Raw genomic sequence first — 20,889 nt, forward strand, 5'->3', positions numbered from 1 at the left:
GCAGGCTTGGTGTGCATGATAAACACAAAGTTTGAACATTTTCTATGGATGACTGTCACAATGTCAACAATAGGTACAAACAAGGGGATAACGAATTAGATTAGATTAGAAATAATTTCAATTGGCCTGAATCTTGACAGCTATCTTGACCAGTAACAAAACCATTGTATTTATTATTATTATTATTATGCTATTATATACGTAAGTGAAATATTTCAATATGAATGTATATCAATGCCGCATTGACTGGATAATTGTCAGTGAACAAATATGCGTTGGCTTACTGAATACAATACATAGATAGACCATTACTCTCCTCTCGTGACTGTCTTGCAAAAAACACACAAACCCCTTCCTCAGGGTAGACTACAATAATGGCATGATGGCATAAAATACATTGGCTGTTTTGTTGAGGCAGTACCAGTGTGGGGAAGAAAGAAAATAATAATAATAATCTAATCAATCTTTCGGGTCAGAGTGGCTGGAAATACATACACATGGCTGAAACATAACAATGAATGGTTCGAAAAAAAAATGAAACTGCAAATTTTGTACAAAATCTACAAAGGTCCAATATTTGACTCTGAGATGTAGTGGAGTAGAAGCAAAGTATTGAAAATTGGAGTAAAGTACTAATTCTCAAAAGTATACTTAAGTAGCCTTCAGTACTAAAGTACAGTCAGTCCTACAGAGTAAATGTACTTAGTTCCTTTACACCACTGCTTACGCACCGGTCAGCAAGTGGGTTTGACCACTAGCAGTGTTGCAAGTAGATCAGGTTAGGTCTGTCAGAAAGGAGGGCAGCAGCATATTGACAGTTTTCTGGCTCACTGCTGCCGACCCTCACCTGTCAACCCCGTCATCGTCAACAAACAACTGCAGAGCAACGCGGTCAGTGCATCTGCAAAGTACGTGTCTGCCTGTCCGCCTGTATTTGCATGCACGCCATCATCTGTGCATGTGTTCGTCCATGATAAACAGAAGGTTTGAACACTGTTCACATGGTAAATGGTAAATGGTGCATTTATATAGCGCTTTTAATCCAAAGCGCTTTACATAGATTGTGCATTACATTCACCCATTCACACACACATTCATACACCGGTGGCGGAGGAAGCCATGCAAGGCACCAACCTGCTCACCGGAGGCAATTAGGGGTTCAGAGTCTTGCCCAAGGACCCTTCGACATTAACTCAGGGGGAGCCCGGATTCGAACTGGGAACCCTTTGGGATTTATACCCTTCGTGCTCTAATACCAGTTTCTCTACCCCTGAGCTATGCCGCCCCGGCATGACAGCGCATACAAACAAACGGGCGCGTAGCGATATTACAATGTCCCATTTGTCTGACGTCCCATTAGTCATACGCTGGCGAATGATGACCTGGTGAATGCTAACCTGGTGAACCCTAACCTCAGTAAAACTATGCCTGAACCTAACCCTAACCCTTAGTCAGACAAATGGGACGTATAGGAATGTCGAGATTTCCCCCAAACAAAATAATGGGGCAAACAAATTATAAGAAAGGCAGAGTTGAATGTCTACTGTACCCAGGGCCATTCTGAAACTCTTTCCTCAACTCTGCGTGTGTCACTGAAAGGGTAGGTAATTACTACCAGGGACAGCTGCGCCTGTTGACATTTAATGGGAGATCAGAGAGCTCTGTGTACTGTACTGTATGTGTGTGTGTGTGTGTGTGTGTGTGTGTGTGTGTGTGTGTGTGTGTGTGTGTGCGTGCGTGCGTGCGTGCGTGCGTGCGTGCGTGCGTGCGTGCGTGCGTTCGTGCGTGCGTGTGTGTCTGTCTGTCTGTCTGTCTGACTAGCACCAATAGAGAGCGGTCAGAGAGATGAACGAGACCCCTGCTAAAGGGAGTAAGGAGACCCCGCCGCCGTCCTGGGGTAATGGAAACGTCCCCAGAATTGCAAAACAACAAACAACTTGATAGCCTGGGCACCATTGAAAAAGTCTGACCCAGGAGAGAGTTGTCTTTAAGTAGTGATAAACATAAGCCATGGGCAGAACCTCGTGAGGCCAGAGGTTGGAATGAGAGGAAACAAAACCACAGTATGTCCATGTTCAGACTGGGTGGATTCAAGTCCTGGTGAAAGTGCAGGCTCTCTAATGAAGAACCGAAGGTCCAGAATCTTGCATGTGTGTGTGTGTGTGTGTGTGTCTACTCCAATTTTTCTCAAACCTTTAAATTTCAAGGTCTCCTCTTAACTCTGACAGTGTACAAATGCGACCAAAAATTGACCCGTCCGGGTACATTTGGTTCCGTTTGTACACTGTCAGAGTTACATACGTAAGGGTCAATTTATTTTAGACCCTCCTTAAAAAGGAACGCATGAGGGTCCCTGGAATCCACTTTGTGAACCACTGGTCTACTATATGCTATGGTGACCAGATGTCCTGGTTTGGTTGGGATTGTCCTGGTTTGAAACTGGTTGTCCTGAGTCCCGACCAAATTATTGGAAAAACACTCAAATATTTCGTTTTTCAACAACAAAATTGTCCCAGTTTCACGACAATTAAAATAAAATACGTACAGTAGATATTTGCCATGTTCTTCTCAGTTGCAAGGTGCAATCACTTAAGTGTGTAAGCACTAAATGGAGTAATAGAGAGGAAGAATATTAGATTTACAAGCTAGATCAACAATATTTTCACAACGTTCATCTAACTACATTGCAAAGTAGAATACTTTTTCATGTAAATGTGCTTAATTTCTGTGCAACAACTGTTCTTGTTTAGAGCCTAGCTACATCACACTAGTGATGGCCAACCACTTGGCTTTGATGCCATCTTAGAATAGATAGACCTATTTGACACTGCAGACACATAATTACCTTGTTTGATGCGTTAACGATGCTCAACAAGGATCAGCTGGGTCACAGACAGACAGACAGACAGACAGACAGACAGACAGACAGACACACACACACACACACACACACACACACACACACACACACACACACACACACACACACACACACACACACACACTCTGCACAGTCTGCAGTGCTCTAAAAACTTAAGTGACTTGGAGTCACTTCACTTGAATATGTTGGAATATGATTGAGGATTACTGTGATTAATAGGTAAGCTTACATTTCATATCGCACAAATCATGCCTATAACTTTCACTAGCCCCCCTAAAAAAACGATCTGCACAAATCGTTTTGGCTTGATCGCTGATGGTTTACTGCCAGGGCTGGAGGAAGTTACACTGGGGGTTAAATCTTGCTAACAAACATAGCAAGAGTGGATGAGGGGAGGAATAGATTTGGGAGTATACATTACTGTAGTATGTACACAGAGCACATCTGGAAGCCTTTTAAGGTCAGATACTGCCAAAACAATACAGTGAAGGTTTCCTAAGCAGCGGCATTAAAAGTACAAGCAGCCAACAACGCAGCCAACTAGCTAGCTGGCATGGCTTAGCTCAGGATGTGGCCATAAATTCCAGTAGCACTGGATTGAGAATTAGGTGGTGATAGGGTTGGGGTCCTTTAGGCCGGCCAGTGGCGGCCACAGACAGTAGAAGTACCTCTCCTATCACTCTCCTTGAGGGATGAGGGGGAAGAGTGGAATCCAATTCATTCACTATGGAAGTCACCTGGTTTCATGCCTATTCCAAGCCGCTTTGATTTAAGCCAAGAGGCTTGGAAGAGGCATGAAACCTGGTGACTTTCATTGAGAATTAATTGGACAACGCCCTCCCCCCCACTCATCCCCCAAGGAGAAGCACAGGAGAGGTACTTCTACTGTGAGAACGCAGCCTTGGGATTTAATAATTTCGGTTCCTTAACGATTCCCTGTTTAAACAGTTCGATTCCTTTAACGATTCCTATCGGCAGGGGGTTCCAAATGGACCCTAATGGTTCTGTAACTGACAGTTTGTACACTCTTAGTTAGTTATGGTGGTTGATGATGAAATGTTAAATGTTTGAGAACCACCGTTATTGTAGGCCTAATTGTATAGCAGACGTGAAGTCCACATACAGTATCAGCTCTGACAGTGCGATAAAACCGGTTCCTGAAACGGATGGAACCCATTCCGGTTCCGGTTCCTTCCTCCCCTGATCCCAACCCTAGTTGGTGATAACTCGCATCAGGTGAGTGAACTCTTATGTTAACAACTGTGTAGATCCACACTGTGTCTGTTGATACACACCACGTTTGTTTGTTCATTATCATCACAATCCTGTTTCTGTGCGTGTAAAGTTACAGATCCAGTTTCCGAATACATCTGTGCCTGTGATGTGTGTGTACATGTGTTTGTTTGCGACTGTCGATCAATAATGTTTGTTCACCGCTGTCTGAACCAGTCCACGTTTACTCAAGGCACAGAGGGGTACTGTCTCTGTTTGTGTTTGGTTTTTGTACCAGAGAGGGGGACATACTGTATATATAGAGAAATCACGTAAGACATAACCCATATTTAGCCTTATGAGCTGCCTGCAATATCACCCGCTTAGCTACCTGCTGCCACAATGATGGGTTCAACCGTAACACTTGCCGCTAAAGTAATAAAGTCTCTCTTGTGCAGTGTTACACGTGTCAGTCTAAATTGCAAATAAAGCAGTATAGCCGAGCTTGTTCGACTTGTTAAACAAATTTAACATGGCATCCCTAATTTGGGCATCATGTAGGCAAAAATAGCAGATCTTTGAATGCGTTGCAATGAGATTCAAAGTATTCTGAAATAGGGCTTAAGTGATTAAGATTAAGTTATCAAGTAAACCCAGATCTCCTAACCTTACCTCACATGGAAAAAATGCCAAATGTTCAATGACCAGCTCAGTCACAGGAAAGACATTAACTTGAAGGGATAGTTCATCCCCCAAATACGTTTTTTATTGATTACTCACACTATGGAGACTTCTGTCACATTCCTCCTAAGCCAATATGAGGAGACTCTTTGTGTCTCCATACTAGGGAACAAAGCAGGTTCTTTTGTGTCTCCATAGGGAACCACTGCTGGTCAAATTACTGGCTTAGGAATGCGACAAAAACAAAAAAGTCTAAGATATCCATGAATTCCAGTCTCCATGGCATGGGGTGAGTAATCGATAAGAGTATTTTTTGGGGTTAACTATCCATTTAAGTGAAGCAGTACAAGGCTACAAGCTAAAAAAGTGATAACTTTTATGATGGTGGTCATGATGACAACGTCATTACATAATCTCATGACCTGTCTGTTGACTGCATGGGCCAATAGATGACACAGGCATTTCGTTAAAAATAAATGAAACAACAACAGATGAACACAAAAGGCTTCATTATGTTTTACCCATGGTACGACTAGTGGTGCCATGATAAATGTCTCATATCAAGGGGGGTAGGACGACAACAACAGCAACTAGAAGGGTGGTTGCACTGACGCGAGTGGCTGAATTCCGTCGTACTATTTATATCAGGGGTCTTCAACTTTTTCAGGCCAGGGACCCCCAAACTGATGGGGAGATGGAGCAGGGATCCCTTCCACCTCGGAGAGTGGGGGTGACTACAACATATATCATATATTTATGTATACAATTGTGTTTCATATGTTAACAGAAAGCAGGTTCACTTTGGCGAAAAGGTCTCTGACCTAGAACTATTGTGTGTTGCCTATATGTTGCAATAAAGACATTCATTCATTCATTCATTCATTCATATAGCAACCATTTATATTCTATATTGTGATATATATTGTGAAGAAGCATGTCATGAAGTGAAGCATGACCAATCCTGTCTGATTGGACATTATGTTGTCCAAGATATCCAGCCTTACCACCTGGATAACAGCAGTGAAAAGGTTTACAAAAAGCAGGTTCAGTTTGCTGGCTAAAAATGTTCGGACCGATTACAACAGTGTGTTGTTGCCTATAGCAACATATATATTATATATTGTTTGTAATTGTGGTGTCACGTGAAGCTTGACCAATCCTCAAATCCATTGTATTGTCCAATCAGAAAAGGCTCAGAAAAAGTCCTTTTAACTCAATGGACTTTTGGGGTTGTCTAGATGAAATAAAGTCAGATGAGAAGAACTATAGTCTGGCTGCCCTGTTAGGGCAACCACTCTAACAATATCAACTTTCACCACCCAGTTGTCCCTGACTTAAATGTACTACTTAGTTATTATCACTGTCAAGTTGGAAAGTCTCCATGCATTTATCCTGTATTCCCTATACCAGTCAAAAGTTACACATGCACATTGAATAGAAGCTGTGTCCAAAGTTTTGACTGGTAGGGTATATCACACTTTGGCTACTAAAAAAAGCTCCCTCTAAAGTTATTATGTAAAATCAGCAGGCCCTAGCATTTACAGTCGATGGTCTGTGGAAAATGTTTCACCAACTTCCATCCCTACAAGTAGGCTGAAGTAGCCTACAATCGTGATTCGTGACACAAGTTTATAACAGATCTAAGCTTATTTGTGACAGATTTTTGTTTTAATGACAATTAAAAGTTAGTTAATGACTATAGGGCAACACACTATTGTTCTCTTCCGACTTTAGAGAGTAAAGTAACCACTAAAACACTGCATAGAGTAAACCCCAAAAGTCCATTGAGTTCAATGGAGGACTGGTACAAGCCTGAGGATTGGTCAAGCGTCACGTACATGACATACTGTATAGCCTATAAATAGGCACCCACACTTGCATTTTCCCAGGATTGCACCTTTCTAGTTGTTAAAATAGCCCAAGGCACGCAGACTAGTCACCTAAAAAAAGATCCTCATTCCACAATACAGGCCCGGGGTTCGACTAGAGTCTGAGACAATTCACAATTCCACTCCCAAACATAGGCAAAAAGAAAGAAGGCAGTACCTTCTGCAACTTTTCTTACCAGCCACTCAGAGACCAGCCTGTTAACACAGGCTACATACAGTAGTACATCCTTATTACATGTTAACGACGCCCAAAATGTTCGTTGTTCACAGATTATGAGAGTAATATGGTAATTCTAAACACAGTACTGTTGGGCTTGCCACCAAAAAGTGTCACCATTGGGTAGTATGTATTATTATAGTGACGGGGAACAGACAGAAACTCCAAAACACAGGGCGACAAAAGCAGACAGTTTTGTTCTCGCCACAAGTCGCGACAAAAACATTTAAAGATAAAAAAGTTTCTGTGACGAGGCCAGAGCGCCTCGACCGAACAACATGTTGTGTAGGACAGAATAAAGTGTCAAAAGTGCAAAAACTCACCCTCTAAAAGCCTGGAAATCAGCGAGTCGACGTCCAGCTCCCCCTCCGCCATTTCTGTAGTGAAGCTGTCTGTAGCTAGCTGACTGTGTGTACCGTTGTAATTACTGCTGCTCTATGCTGCCCACCCCGACAGGGACGTGCAGAGAATGTTAAAGAGGCAGGGGCTGAACTTTCTAAAAGGGCCTTTGGTGAGAATTTGCAGACCTCCAACTATAAGCTCACAATGCGTTGCGCGCTGTTGTGAGCTTGGAGGTCTCTGCATGATACACACTGAACTACTAAAGCAATGCTTTAGTTCAGTGCTTTAGTTCTAGCCATAAATTATATCTATCTAGGTCGTCCTCAGACGAGCCCTCCATCGTTGTTTCCAGTCATCTCGGTTCTCCATACATCTGGCCAGCTCATTGGTGTTCTGTGTCCCTACGTCTTCCTTGAGTACGTCCACGTATGTTTTTGTGGGACGTCCTCGCGACCGGTGCCCATGTGTTGGCTCCCACAGTACCAATTTGCTGGCTGGAAGCTCCTGGTGTCTTTGGCAGTGTCCTGCTAGTCTCATTCTTCTGGTGGCAATTTTCTCGCTTACCTTTGGTATTCCCTCATACAGGCTCCTGTTGGTAACATGTGCACTCCTGTTGATGTTGAGTACTGCACGCAACATTCTAGTGTAGCACCCGTCTAGAGACTTCTGCAGGGTTGGCTTCAGGGTCCAGCATTCACTGCCATAGAGGAGAACAGACTCCACCGTTGCAAAGAAGAAGCTAAGTTTGATTTGGCGGGGGAGGTTAGAGTTCCATACACTGTTCATGCCGTTCAGGGCCCTCCACGCGAGTGCCTTCCTTACTTTAAGGTCTTTCTCAGTTGAGTCGACCCATGCGCCCAGGTACTTGAAGTCCTTGACTTCCTTCAACACAGCTCCTTCTGTTGTTGTCAGAGGTGAGTGATCAGGTAGGTTATAGGTGATAACCTCAGTTTTCTTAGCATTTAGCCTGAGACCAACTTTGGCACACTCTATCTCCACCCTGTTCAGGAGTTCTTGTGCTTGTTCCATGCTGTCGGAGAGCAGGCTGATGTCGTCCGCATAGTCCAGGTCTGTCAGAACTACTGCGGGATGCCGCCTTGACCTCCTTGGTGTTAGCGTGAAGCCAAGCTCTTGTTCTCGTCCCCCTATGGCTTTCCTGAGCGCATAATCTAGAACTATGATGAAGAGGTAGGGGGCTAGGGTGTCTCCTTGCATTACACCAGCTCGGATGTCAAACACCTCACTGCTGCCATCCGGGGTCACCACTTTGGCCCTTGTTTTTGCGTACATGGTCTCGATAGCCCGGAGAATGTTGGGAGGGACATTGTAGGCCTCAAGGATCTTCACCATCTTGCTTCTGTGGATAGAATCAAAAGCTTTTTTGAAGTCAATGAAGCACAGTACAGCTGCTAGGTTGTCCTTTTTCACCTCCTCTATTAATCTAAATTAAAGTATAAATTATAACTTCCAGGAGAGGGCGCTAATATTCGGACGTTATGTCTCTCCTGGAGTTATAAGGCAGAGTCATATGGCTCTCGCTGGTTGAGCCCCAACGTCCACATTCGGCTCAAAACATGTACAAATCAATAAGTTGCTCACCGAGTTGTCAAAACAGCGTTATCTACCGGCCGGCACACTCGTTGGCATGTGTTAGTCCATATGTTTCTAATAAATTAATGTTTATTATTTTAGGGTCCTAAAAAAGCCTCAAAAAAGTTTGGCGCTTTTATCCGCTTCGTTTCGATAATGTCAAGAACCAGGGTTAAGCAACCACACTATATGGCATGGAAAGAGGAAATTTGCATTTCTTTCACCATAGTAAAAACTGCATTTATGATCTGGATAGGGCACTTTTTACAGACAAAAAGGGCAGGGACTCGAGCCCCCTTTGATGTCTATGTGTGCACATGCCTGCACCCCGACACTACACTACGCGGTCTGTCTGCGGATCGAGTGCGGATACCATCCCATAGCTGGGGGAGACCGGGGGAGACACACACACACACACACACACAGCCAGCCAGTGGTGGAAAAGGTACTCACATTTGTTACTTGAGTAGCTCTGGTCCATAGTGTTATGTTTTTATTTTATTTTTTAGATAACATAAAAACATCTACCTTAAAAAACAAAACAAAGAACAATACAACTTGTATTTAAAAGGCTCTTGAATGCCTATATCTAGGGCCGAAGACGGTTTATACATGTTTTGTCAAAATCTACAATGTAACTAGCAGTAGGGCCGCCCTAAGTAACTAGTTTTCAAAATGTAGCAGAGAGAAAAAGTAAACAACATTTGGATCCGAGATACAGCCAGTGTAGTGCGAGTAGAAGTGAAAGTTTTTATACATAGTACAAATGCCTCTAAAGTGTAGCCTACTTATAACTACTTAAAACGACTAGCCAATCACAGCCAACCCATTCCTGCAGGCTATGGGTTTACACCAGGAAAGCAGGCAGGCGGCAGAAGCAGACAAGACAGACAGACACACCTCAGTAACGCCATGCATTGCTGGATGCGGGTGCATGTCACCGCAGAGAAATGCTCTGGTGTCCGTGGTCCCCGGCCCCCACACACTTCATCCCATCGTTACTAGAGCCATGACGTTATACAGTAGCCTACACTCCGGGCCCTATTATGATCCAGGTCTTATGCCTTATGCCTTAACCTCTTTACCTTTTTTCACTATTTTGATAAACATTTTTAAATACTTCAAATGCTGATCTACATCTGCACGTTGTGAACTTGCAGCAACTTCCAATGGGCCTGGTGTACAAGATACACTACACCACTATGATACCCAAGTACCTGTCAAAATACTTTATAAACATTAAGGATGTCCATAATTACAACACCAGAGGCAGCGCCACAGATCACTTTCAACCCAGAGTCAAAACCAACAAAGGGTCAAACTCTTTTTTCTGCTATACCACCAAAATGTGGAAAGCCTTACCGAAGGTCATAAAGGAGTGTGGATCACTAGCATCCTTTAAAATTGCCCTGAAAAATCGGTCACCAGCACTTTCGCCTATAACATATTCGCCTACACGCATTTGGTCCTTTCGCCTGGCATTTTCGCCTTGGAAGAGAGTCTTTTCACTTACCTGTCTGAGCCATTTCGCCTACCCTCAATTCTGCTGTGCTGTCAGACTGTCCATGTTTTCATATTATCTCTTTGTCATTTAAATATTATAGTGACTGTGACAGTGGTGTTACATGTCAAACCTACACACTGCTATCCTATGCACTCCATAGTAATCACATAAATACAGAGCTATTGGAATCAGGTGCGCCCAAATAATTAATTAATCCATGTCCCGATACTATACATTCTTTGGTGCAGTATTGAACAGTATTGTTAAATGAACAGTAGCCTATTGTAGGCCTATATTGTTTTAACACTAGGCTATACAAAATATATATGTAGGCTATTAGCCTATATAGGTCTATATAGGATATATGCTACACCTAAATAGCCTATAGAATCAACCTTGCCTGTCAACAGGCATAAAAAACTATTTTGCCATTTTTTAGGAATAAAATGTGATGTAAATAATAAAATGTCAAATAAACTGTTAGATTCACTTGACACCACTGTCACAGTCACTATAATATTTAAATGACAAAGAGATAATTTGCAAACATGGACAGTCTGACAGCAGAATTGAGGGTAGGCGAAATGGCTCAGACAGGTGAAAAGACTCTCCTCCAAGGCGAAAATGCCAGGCGAAAGGACGAAATGCGTGTAGGCGAATATGTTATAGGCGAATATTCCTGACACCGAAAAATCACTTACAGGCAGCAGCCGTTCGCAACTGGTAAAAAACTAACCTAGCCCAACCCTACCCTCCCCTGCCCCTTATACTGTTTGTTTAGACTTACTGTTTTCTTTTTTGTTTTTCTTTACATATCTACTGCATAGTACTGTGTTCTATTTGTCTGTCATTCAATGTTATATGAGATACTTCAATGGTTTCCAGTGGAAATAAGCTTAGTCTTTTCATGGATCTCCTTTTAGTAGACCTTGTACCAGTGAACTGTACCGTCATGAAACTGTACCTTTTCCTATGCAAACTTCTAATAAAGTCTTCAATCAATCAATCAATCAATCAATCAATGCAGATCAGCTATTTGAAATATTTAAAAAACAAAAACAAAATAGTAAAAAAAAAAGGCAAAGAAGTTAAGGCATAAGACCTGGTTCATAATAGGGCCCTCCATGTCCAAAACCATTTGACTATTATTTTGACCAATGGGTTTCATTCATCAACAAAAACACTGTTCAGCAACAATACCCATCAATTGGCTTTTAGCTCCCTCTCCTGGCTTGAACCAGTTGAATGCCTCTACAGTATTAGTCAAGTCAAGTCAATTCACTTTCCCTGGAAAATAATTGCATACATGACAATTATTTGGGACTGAGCCTGATTGTTTATTATACAATACAATGTTAAGTGAACTATAGCCTACACAGCTACTGAAATTGGTAGCTAGTTAGATGAGTTTTCTGGGATGGAGCTAATTGATCAACCCGACTAATTTATTTTGAGAGGTCTGACTCTGACATGTCTGTTTTAGAATCACAATAATAGTTCAGTCATTTTCCATTGCTTACGTGCAGAGCAAACATCAGAACTTGACATCAAATACTAAACAGTAATGAACAATCAATCAATCACAATCAATCATCATCAATCAAGCAGAACATACCAATAAACTCTCAGTATGAAGTTATATGGCGCTTGAACAATGGCATATTGAGCATTCTGTGACAGTTGATGTTTAAACAAATTGGTTATGTCACATGTAATATATAGTGACATATAGGCTAGTACATGTAGTAGCATACATGTAATACATTTTATTACTTGCGCCAGCACAGTGCGTAAGTACAGCATTCGGCATATCTGTTTTCCCAGTGTTATTTGTATCAATCTCTGTTGCTGCACATTCAAACTTCACATTTGGCTATCCATAATAGGCAACCACACATGGTACCTGTGACAATGACAGATACTGCCATTCCCACTTCTAACTTTTAAGGCCCACATTTTCAGTTGTGTTTTTCTGATTATACTTTTAATCTGGTTATTGTAGCATTTCCAGGTTATGCACTGCTTATTTTTATGTTGCAGTATATTTTCATTCAGTTCACCAATATGACAAATGAAAAGTGTGTTAAATATGTATTTCTTCAACTGATTATTCTTGGTCTAATACACTTACTTCTGATGGTGCTTTAAAAGAATCACAGGTGTTTCCATTGCTCAATTTATAGTGAGGAGCCTGATTGGAGTGATTGGAGCAGACCATTTTGAAGGGGTGTTTCAATGAAGGAAGTGTTTGTTTGTCATAAAGGGTTGAGTTAAGAATATGAATACTTACCTTTATACTTAATTTCGATTAAGCTTTATTATGTCTGTGAAATGTTTTCTTATTTGTCACAGGCATTGCCAGGTGTTTAGGTAGTGTTCCCTGATCAGGGATGATTGGTTTGGACCAATTGGGGCAAGGCCCACACTACTTATGCTCTGGAAACTTTCTGGCATTTAGTGATGGTCTCTGCACTAGGGAGGAGGAGGCACAATGCTCGGGGAGAGCTCTGTCTCTGAAAACAGTATTGAAGTCTGTAAGAACTTATACTGCACGCCTGCTTTGAGGTGTCTTAGTGCTATAGGCATTGGTTTTCATTTATTTATTTTTTGTCTAATTTCAATTTCAAGTTTACATTTTTGTAGTTTTTGGAACTATTATCTTGCAAGCAGAAAATAAAAATCCTCATTTTTGGAACTTTGTTTTGTCATGTTCTGAACACCTTGCCCTCACCAAACGAACTCTTTTACACATGGTGGCAGTGGTGGGATGAGCGGCAGCTAAAAGTTGACAGAACCCGAGTGACAAACAAAAACCCTCACAAACCAAGAATGTGCCGCGATGGCGAAAACCAGACCTCTTTGGTAGAGGAGGTTGAGGAGGAGGAAGGAGCCATCGGTGGGGTACTGGTGGAGATGGTGGGAAGCCTGAGCCGGACCCTACAAGCCTTCCTCATCAACCACCAACAGAGAGCTGAGAAGGGGGAGTGTGAACAGCCAGCCGATCTCCGTGTTATCCTCCCTTGGTATGGGTCTGTTTTCACCCCTGTCATGCCTTGGCCAAGGCTCAGTAGTCGGACTACCAACTACCAGGAGCTGGTAGATCCGTTATCGCCCATAGACTTGTCATTGCAATGCGCATGCGCCAATGCACGTTCACAGGAACAGTATACTGGTCGCTCCGTCAGTGAGAATCGAACCCCGGCCGTCGGATTACTAGTCCCCGACGCTACCGACTGAGCTAACCAAGGCAGCTGGCGGACTTTTGTTTTTTGCTTGGTTTTACACATGACTCGGTAACGGGAGCAGTCCCCTGGTCAAAATTTACTATTCTGTCCATAACGGCACATAATTCGGTAACGCCGCTGAGTCGGCTCATGCGCCGTTCGCACCGTTCGCCGCGGCGACTCGGTCGCTACCGCTCCCTCGGCGGCGGCTCTCGGGGCTCATCGGCGCCTGAGACGGCGCGGCTCCGTCGTTTATAGTGGCGTGAACGGTAGCGTCGGGTGGCTGGTAACCACCTCATAGCGGTATCGAATCCCGCTTCGGGAACAATTTTTTTTTTCTTTCTCAAGGCTGATATTAAGGTTGATATTGGGACTACCCAGCTACTGGTAGTTGGTAGTCTGACTACTGAGCCTTGGCTAAGGTATGACAATTTTGATAACAGTCCCATCCATAGGATATGATAACACGTGTATCAGGTGGAACAGCAGGCCCGGGAGCACCGAATGCTGAGCCTTCTACACCAAGACGGCCAGATTCAACTCGAGGCCCCTGGAGATCTCAGAGAAAGCAGCATGGCGGCTGGTTCCCCTGGTGGTCCTGATGATCAGGGGGTGGAGTCTCTGTCATCAGGCCGTGCATCTACTGCAATAACATCGACTAACTGGAAAGGGTCGAGGTTGCAGCCCTACTGGGAGGATGAAGATATCGAACACTACATATCTACTTTCGAGTCATTCGCACTGGCTTGTCGGTGGCCCCAGGACAACTGGGCTCTTCATCTTGTTCCCCTCCTGACCGGCAAGGCCAGGGCAGTCTACCTGGCCATGGAGCTTGAAGATGCAATGCAGTTCAACCAGGTGAAAGCAGCCTTTTTGCACCTGAATGCCCTGCTGTGACACAAATGGCTGAATGGCATGGTGGTTTTCTCTGTAGCCATATAAGTTCACTTTGAGTATTATGCTGTCCCAACATGAGATGTGAGGGACAGGACTTGAAGGGGGGGATGTGTGACAATGACAGATACTGCCATTCCCACTTCTAACTTTTAAGGCCCACATTTTCAGTTGTGTTTTTCTGATTATACTTTTAATCTGGTTATTGTAGCATTTCCAGGTTATGCACTGCTTATTTTTATGTTGCAGTATATTTTCATTCAGTTCACCAATATGACAAATGAAAAGTGTGTTAAATATGTATTTCTTCAACTGATTATTCTTGGTCTAATACACTTACTTCTGATGGTGCTTTAAAAGAATCACAGGTGTTTCCATTGCTCAATTTATAGTGAGGAGCCTGATTGGAGTGATTGGAGCAGACCATTTTGAAGGGGTGTTTCAATGAAGGAAGTGTTTGTTTGTCATAAAGGGTTGAGTTAAGAATATGAATACTTACCTTTATACTTAATTTCGATTAAGCTTTATTATGTCTGTGAAATGTTTTCTTATTTGTCACAGGCATTGCCAGGTGTTTAGGTAGTGTTCCCTGATCAGGGATGATTGGTTTGGACCAATTGGGGCAAGGCCCACACTACTTATGCTCTGGAAACTTTCTGGCATTTAGTGATGGTCTCTGCACTAGGGAGGAGGAGGCACAATGCTCGGGGAGAGCTCTGTCTCTGAAAACAGTATTGAAGTCTGTAAGAACTTATACTGCACGCCTGCTTTGAGGTGTCTTAGTGCTATAGGCATTGGTTTTCATTTATTTATTTTTTGTCTAATTTCAATTTCAAGTTTACATTTTTGTAGTTTTTGGAACTATTATCTTGCAAGCAGAAAATAAAAATCCTCATTTTTGGAACTTTGTTTTGTCATGTTCTGAACACCTTGCCCTCACCAAACGAACTCTTTTACAGTACCACACAACCAGACATACAATGTGAGTGGGAGAACATATGTTTGAACAGGTAAAGATTTGTGTTCTGTCGTATCAGATCCACGGAAAGCCAAATTACGACATATTTTTATATCATTTATATTTTTACGAGCTTGCAAAGTCGTCAGCCAACCTAGCCGCCATTTGGTCATTTTGCGTTACTTTCTCCTCATTGGCTGCTGGCCCCATAGTAGAAATTCAGGAAGTTCTGCGTTACTTTTCTCTAAAGTGCACTCTGTCGAGGTGCCAACTTGCGACTTGTTATTTAAGGTTGCAACTTGTTGGTGGTAACGTCACTGAGAACGCTCTCCCTCATCATCTCCCTCTGGCCAATGAGGGAGCGGCATTCTCGGTGACGTCACCACCTCTGCAGGGTTAGTCCACAAGGCGCAAGCTGGTATAAAAGGACTGTCATTTCTTGTAATATTTCATATCTTTACATTTATGATAGAAGTCAATGAGGTTTGGCTCCGGCTGAAACATTGCCCAAATTTTGAGATCTCATGACCGTACCCTCTTGTCTCCCCATATTATCAGTACTAGAAGCTCGGCCGCCCAAATCTGGCCAACCCGGGAACAATGTAAATAGGGAATGAATGCCCCGCCCTTTAATGCAAACCCCATTATACCTGTTGTCATAGGATCCGTTTTGACCATCTGTTTGCGTCTGTCCATTTATGCCCATATATGGAGATATCTGTCTGTCTACGTTCATTTTATGCCCATATATGGAGATCTCTGTAGGACCCCGTTTTGACCATCTGTTTGCCTGTGTCCATTTATGCCCATATATGGAGATAACTGTCTCTAAGCGTCCATTTTATGCCCATATATGGAGATCTCTGTAGGACCCGTATTGACCATCTGTTTGCCTGTGTCCATTTATGCTCATATATGGAGATATCTGTATCTGTCTGTCTGCATCCATTTTATGCCCATATATGGAGATCTCTGTATCTGTTTGCCTGTGCCCCTTTATTCCCATTATGGAGATCTCTTTATCTGTCTGTGCCTCCGACTGTGTTGCAGACACAGTGCCGGTTCCCCCTTTAATGCGAACCCCATTATACCTGTTGTCATACAGTATTATGGACACAGGCCATATGTTTGCCTGTGTCCATTTAAGCCCATATATGAACATCAGAACACGTCATACTGATGACATTCAATACTTAACCATGGCATTTTTTGTTGACTCATGTGGCGTACGTGATGTCAGAGCCTTTTATGAAGTGATGTCACAATGAGTCAGCACTTGCGCCGATTTCCTCCGGAACAGCCTGATGTCAACAATCAGCTCGGCATAAGGAGATTCCGAACGTTTTGCGGTGGTTTGGAAAAACTGCGCGTCGGGTCGAGGCCCGGCACTGCACTCCGCGCCGCGGCGGGGAACGCGCGTGCCGAATCTGAAGCCGATGGGACGAACAGTTCTCGAGATACGTGGATTACATACAGACAGACAGACACGCAGACAGAGATTTGTCGCATTTATAGATACTGTAGATGATGTCAAATATCCACAAGGTAGCCATATAATTATTAGGCCCGGTCTTTTGACCGGGCCTACATTTCATTTTGTGTGTATTAGTACGGATCTCCATGTATGGATAGCCAAAATGTATTCACCAAAATGTATCAGTAGGGATAATTATGTAGATCCGTGCTCACACACATAAAGCAAGTTCCGTGACATCAGTGACCTAAAGTAGACCTAACTGATGTCACGGACAGAACGGCCCATACAAGGAGATATACGTACACGTGTGTAGTGTTTGCACGGCTCACTTGGCACAGGTGCGAGTTTGACTAGTTATTGTGCCAGAAAGTAAAGCGAGCTGGTATAGCATAGCACCACCAAAAGAGTTCAATTTGAAATGGTTGTGGTGGACGGACGTCTTTGGCCTACCTGTAACCTGCATGAGCAATCTAGGGATGGGACGATACGCAATATTCTCGTTTATCGCGATAAAAAACACTCACGATAATCGTATGGTGGAGATTTAATTTATCGTGATATCGTCCTTCGTCATGCACTGGGATCAATTCACCTTTTATTTGCCAAGCTACATATCCAGTACCACTTAAACCCTCAATTGCTAAAAGGTAGTTATAATATACGTACTTGGTACAGCCTTTTTTTCACCCTATCAAAATATAGATCTGCTATTTTTGGGCAAATGTTCCGCCCCAGGATAATGGATTTTGATTATCGTGATAATATCGTAAATTGAGATTTCTTTTGTCACAATAATCGTGATATGAAATTTCATATCATCCCAACTGATCAGTTCAGTAGTTTCCGGACTCATGGACACTTGCCATCCCCGGCCTGCCTGGTGGCAGATAATACAACTGGAGAAAAAAAAGAGGATTGAGAAACACCAGCTCAAAGGGGTATACACTACTTGTGTTTATACAATTGTCTACTAAATGTGTAAGTGTGTCTATAGGGTATGCATTCTTAAGACAATACTATATAGAGGTCTGGACTTGCACCTATTTATGCATTCGGGTCGCTTCGCTGCCTCAACCCAAACTCCATTATGGTAGTGTTTGGTCTAGGGCTCTATATATGGAGTTGACTGATTTGTTTGCACCTGATGCCATGGCGACACATTGAGGTTGGGCAACACACACATATATGGGCACACTGCATTGGGAACTCCTCCACGACATGAGCGCGATGATGTGATTGTGGTCTGCCTGTCCGGCCGGCCAGCCCTCCCATATAGGATGGTTCCTGTTACTGAATTGTTCTATTTTGTTATTCATCTGGTTCATGAAAGCAGAGCATTGTTTTTCCGCCCCCTTTTTGGGATTTTTTTAAGACTCATTGGGTTGGAAAAAAATAGCATTTGGCGGACACTCACTACACTAAATTCCTCGTACCGTAGTCGTAAAGCATGGTTTTGTACTACTGCTCAGTGCTCTGATCTGGAACCCTGAGCGCAAGTTGGCACCTCAACAGAGTGCCACCTTTCCCCGCCACATGCAGACAGCATCGAACAGCACCGATTGCAGTACTTATGCGCTCTGCTGGCGCACAGGTGGGCCATATGTGACCCCTTCGAATACAATCTGAAATGTTTAAACAACCATTTCAATAACAAGTGAGCACAACGTGAGCACGCCTACACCATAACATGCATGTCCATGCAGGGGGCATCGACGTAAGTCAGTTCTTATTTAATTGCTGACTATTTCCTTTTCTTGGCATGGGCCTTCTTGCCTCCGACAGAGGAGTGACCTGCCCCTAAGGTGCTGTCTGAAGGGTTTGCAGAAACGTTAATTTGTCCACCTTGAATTTCACTACGAACGTCTGAAGGCAGGCGTTCAATCTGCTGCTGAGTCTCCAGGGAGAACATCAAGTCTCTCAGTTGCTCTTGCAGCTCTGCTATCGTCCCATCCTTATGCTTTGCAGTCTCCCTTCCCTTGCGTTCCTCTTCTGCCAACTGGGCCTGGAGCTGCAACTGATTGGCTCTCAGACAGCGGTTCATCTCCTGCTCCTCCGTCAGCTCCCGGCTCAGCTTCGTCACACGACTGTTCACCTGGGCATATTTTTTGTCAATTCCCTGTCTCCCCTTGGTTAGCTCTGCCAGCCGTCGCTCCAAGCTATCACAACGCTCTAGCGTCTCCTTAAACTTAGCCTTCGTGTTGATTATCTCGTCGGCTATGTCTTTTTCCAGACGAAAAATCTTATTCTCCCAGTAAATCCTTTGGGACTCCAGTTGACTTGTCAGCAAGTAGGTATACTCTAAGTGCAGTGCTTCTATTTTCTCAGCATGGCATATGTCTCCATCAAATTTACTTTCATACTGCACCATCTTTCCATCGGTCTTACTTGCCACAAGTCGATGGACGTAGTTATCTCCTGCATAGTCCCAGACACGTTGGTTGGTGAGGTGCATGGCATAAGTATGCTGTGTTTCCTCAAAGTGCTTGAGAGCATGCACACTGTCGTAACGGGAACAGCCGACGTGCCCACAGATCAAACAAATCCACACATTCTCCTGCACGCCACACTCAAAGCACTTGTTCTCCTCAACGGATTCCGGTGTTTGACGGTGCCTACATACAGGACACGAGGCATCCTCCCAGCGCTGGAGACACTGGATGTGAAAGCTGTGGTTGCAGAGGGTGGTGAGAACGCCATTAACAGACTCATCCATTCCCTCTAGGCAGACGATACACTTAGGCAGCTCGGTCAACTCCATCACTGGCAGACTTGCTCCCTGTTCCGACTTGATGGCTTCTGCCCTTTCCACATAAACTAGATGGCACACTGCATCCTCTATCGCGTTGAACTGGCGGCCATTAGTTGCAGTGTAGAAACGGTCTGCATCTGCCTGTGTACTGAAGTTGAGTAGCACCATAAACTGGTTAGGGGTGGAATCACGTATAATCTTCATGTGTTCCATTACATCGTTATAAGGTGCCACAAGCTTCATAAGGTCATGGCTGGTCATGGTAGCTGGAACGGCCAGTAGGCACAGCATGGCACTACGTCTCACATCCTCAGTAAGTGACGTCATTTTATTGGTCTTGTAGAGGTGCATGATACCGTGGACAATTTCCACCGAGGGGTTTCCACTGAAGAAGGAGATCTGGTCCTGGTCTGATAGTTGCTTGAATGCTGAGTATCGAGACTTGATCCCCTCACAGCCCTCCTTACAATCAGTTTCAGGCTTCAGGCACTGACTTCCAGGGATGTTCTGAAGTGCGTCTTCAACCGTTCCTGGATTTAGTTCAAAAGTCTCAATGACCAGATCTCCCATGGCTCTACTACCAATGTTTTTGTGAAGAACGGTTGATCGTTCCAGGTCTGTCTTCCCAGTCAAAGTGGCCTTGGCAAGGCCCAGAGCTTTCTCGTGCATCTCCTCTTCTGCCGTCCCCTCCCCTGCAGAATACTGGAAACCTTGTGGACAGAGCGATTGGTCTGCTAATTCCAGACGGATAACGACCAGAGGCACACTCATTTGTAATGTCTTTGTCAAAGTCCCCTTTAAAAACCAAAAGAAACAAGACAACTGACGGCAGCTGATCAGGCTAAACCTCAGTCAATATTAAAGAGCAAGAAAAACGGACTGTCAAAAACGTTAGGTGTGTATGAAAAGAGTATTAAATACACAGACTTGAGTGACAACAACATATTTACCATATTTAGGTTTGACCAAGCTCCGGTCTGACATCAGTCACCACTGAGTTCAATGGAGGATCGGTGCAAGCTTGACATCAGATAACATCACGTGACATCACGTATATAGTGATCTCATGACGCGTCATCAAACGCGTCATCAAATCCCGTCGGCCATATCGGCGACACTGCCTTGATGTAAACAAAGAGCCTACTACTAGCCAGCGTGCATAGTACTTATTCGTATCCTTATAAACCTCTGAACAACTGAAAATGGTTAATTATTGCCGTGTTTATGGGTGCACTAATCGGTCTGACCGTGAAAAGAATTTAGAGTATTAC

At 43.6% G+C, this 20,889-nt stretch overlaps 2 protein-coding genes across 2 annotated transcripts in view; both read right to left on the bottom strand.

The window, feature by feature from the left end:
- The window catches only part of LOC308298182 (serine/threonine-protein phosphatase PP1-beta catalytic subunit), a 32,186-nt gene extending 24,884 nt beyond the window's left edge, over positions 1-7,302 (bottom strand). The window contains exon 1 of the mRNA XM_080741737.1: positions 7,204-7,302. Coding sequence (XP_080597863.1) covers positions 7,204-7,255 — 52 coding nt within the window. The 5' untranslated portion in view covers positions 7,256-7,302. The remainder of the gene's footprint in view (positions 1-7,203) is intronic.
- Positions 7,303-18,610: 11,308 nt separating this feature from the next.
- LOC308298064 (BRCA1-associated protein-like) lies at positions 18,611-20,389 on the bottom strand (the record flags this gene model as incomplete). Its single annotated transcript, XM_080741627.1, has 1 exon — positions 18,611-20,389. The coding sequence occupies one exon, from the start codon at positions 20,387-20,389 to the stop codon at positions 18,611-18,613; it is 1,779 nt and encodes a 592-aa protein (XP_080597753.1).
- Between the last annotated feature and the right edge of the window lie 500 nt (positions 20,390-20,889).

This window comes from Nannobrachium achirus (genome assembly GCF_963921795.1).
Source record: "Nannobrachium achirus genome assembly, chromosome: 14".
NCBI lineage: Eukaryota > Metazoa > Chordata > Actinopteri > Myctophiformes > Myctophidae > Nannobrachium > Nannobrachium achirus.